This window comes from Cyprinodon variegatus, unplaced genomic scaffold (assembly GCF_000732505.1).
Source record: "Cyprinodon variegatus isolate N-32 unplaced genomic scaffold, C_variegatus-1.0 Scaffold406, whole genome shotgun sequence".
NCBI classification, from domain to species: Eukaryota; Metazoa; Chordata; class Actinopteri; order Cyprinodontiformes; family Cyprinodontidae; genus Cyprinodon; species Cyprinodon variegatus.
The window spans coordinates 184,433-187,011 of NW_015150859.1; the positions used below are offsets into that span (position 1 = coordinate 184,433).

The 2,579-nt window shown below is 39.4% G+C and overlaps 1 protein-coding gene across 1 annotated transcript in view; it reads left to right on the forward strand.

The window, feature by feature from the left end:
• LOC107093064 (protein EMSY-like) overlaps positions 1-2,579 on the forward strand; it is a 38,643-nt gene that overhangs the window by 33,086 nt on the left and 2,978 nt on the right. Inside the window, exon 14 of the mRNA XM_015387883.1 lies at positions 1,248-1,718. Coding sequence (XP_015243369.1) covers positions 1,248-1,718 — 471 coding nt within the window. The remainder of the gene's footprint in view (positions 1-1,247; positions 1,719-2,579) is intronic.

Consider the following 2,579-nt stretch of genomic DNA (forward strand, 5'->3'; position numbering starts at 1 on the left):
TCCTGTCTGCGGCGCTGTCTGTGGTCAGCTACAATCTGGGAGAGGAGCAGCAGAGCGTCTGTGGAGGGGGGGGGCGTCTGGAGCCGAGGGATTGCATTGCACTGATTTCGTGCAGTATTTTTTGATGCAAAGCCTTTCAGAATCTATAACGCAGGTATTATTATTTTTCAGTGAATGAGGTTTTAATAGGAATAGGTGGATTGCAACTTTTCTACTTCTGTTATTTTCTGTAGTTTCTCAAATAAAATGCATAACGATATTACAGCTTTCATTGATTTATTTTAAATTTGAAACATTGTCAAAAAGTGTAAAAAAAAAAAAAAATGAACCAATTAATAGATTCGAATCGTATCGTGGTGTATTCTTGAGTCTCGAAAATAATCGAATCGTTGGGTCAGGAAATCGATACTGAATCGAATCGTTGTGATGGATGTGATTTACACCCCTAGTGTCAATTTAATAACAAGAAACGCCATCTCTCGCGAATATATTAAGAAAAATAACAAAAGTGCTTGTAGAAGAAATTAATGAAAAACACTCTGGAGGGGAAAGAAACACATTTAATTTTTTTGGTCCAACATAACCTTAGAGGCATTAATGCTGATACTGGAACTTACATTTTTTTGGTTTATAAACCTAAATACAATTGTTAACAAGGCTTATTAGCTGTTTAACTTTACTTTTCAACTTTTCAATTAGCTTTTTACCCTTTTTCCTTGACTTGTACTGTAGGTAATATACAGTGGGGCCAAAAAGTATTAAGTCGGCCACTGATTGTGCAAAGAGGTGCCAATAATACAGGTAACCACTGGACGACAGAAGAGCTTCTTAAAGAAGAAGTTACAGATCTCTGAGAGCCAGAAATCTTGGCAGTTTGTGGGTGACCAAATACTTATTTTCCACCAATTTACAAAGAAATTGTTTAAAAAACCTACAATGTGATTTCCTGGATATTTTTTTTTTCTCATTTCATCTCTCATAGTTGAATTGTACCTATGATAATAATAACAGACCTCTCTCATTATTCTAATTAGAAGAACTTGGACAATCATTGGCTGATTGAATACTTTTCAGCCCCACTGTATCATTCAAAGGCTCATCTAATTGGTCAAATGCCAAAATAAGATGTGCAGCCATGTAGCAGGTTCTTTGCTGATTGGCTGGATATAGATCTTGTGCTTCTAGACCTCACTGAGGGATGGGGGGGATTCCATGGGGGGGAATCAAGTGATCACTGAATTGAATTGTTGCTCGTCGCTTTGATGCAATATATAAACACACATGTTGTTTTTTTTTGCTGTTGGACGTCTTTACCCCAGCAGCCAATCATCACTCAGAGTGCCACCGTCACCAAGATCACCTTTGGCGGCTCTCACCACCCCACTCCGGTCTTCAGCAGCGGCGAGGCGGCCGCCAAAATGATCCCAGAGTCCAGTTCCGGGTCTTCAGGAGACAAGCAGTCGGTGTCCGACATCCTGAAGATCTCCATGATGGAGGCAGAGATCGACCCCAGCACGGAGCCCATGGTTGTGGATTCTTCTAGCGACTGCGGCCCTCTGGGAAAAACCCTGGACGTCCAGTCGGTGTCGGGAACGCTGGACTCGGGCCAGTTCATCAGCAGCTCCGTAGCCGGCGTGCGCCACACCAAGCCACAGCAGTTCAGCTGCGTTCAGGGCCTCGCGGCACAGAGCAGCAAAGATGACCTGGAAGTCATCGAGGTGAGTTTCTGGTTACTGAGGTCTGCAGGTAATAAATCACCCAAACAGTAGCTGTCAGCATGTCTGTCACATACCCACTTCTTCACTGAAGCCTTTTTCAAACCCGCCGGTTCATAACGAGGCAGATTGATCACGTTGGACTAAACAGATGGCAGAAAATACGTTCCTGAATTAAAGGTCTACACTGAAAAAAAAAAAAAATTTTTCTTAAAATAAGTAAATTTTTCTTGAAATGAGGAGGTAAAAAAGACTTCTTGCCAATTTACACTTAAAATAAGAAAACACAATTGATTTGTCTTATTTCAAGTGCATATTATCTAATTATCTTATTTTAAGAGTAAAAATACTCATTCCATGGGCAGATCATCTTAGTTACCTGCTCAAATTAAGAGTAAATACATTTAATTTAATATATAAATATTGATATTTCTAGATTGTTTTTGCAGTGTAATTAAAAGCTCTGAACACGTCTGTCAAATATTCCAGACACAATTCAAGTATCAAGTTATAGAGCAGAATTCAAGTCAGTAAATGTTTTAAAAATAAAACCCCTCCCCCCTCTAAAAAAACTTAAATGAAACTAATCATAAAAAATATTGCATGATTAAAAAGTTATTTTAAAGGTGATAATTCAAAGTTGAATTCTGCAAAAAATTTAAATCTCAATAATAATTTTTTTAGCCAGCAAAAAAATGGGTCTGGATCTGGATCCGGACCGTGGTCCGCTAATCTGTGACCTCTGATCTAAAGGATCATGAATCCATCCATTTGCCCAACGATCCAATTAGGGGTGGGCATTGGCAAAGAAGCCACAATTCGATTCGAATCACGATTCACATGCCACGATGCGATTCTATCACG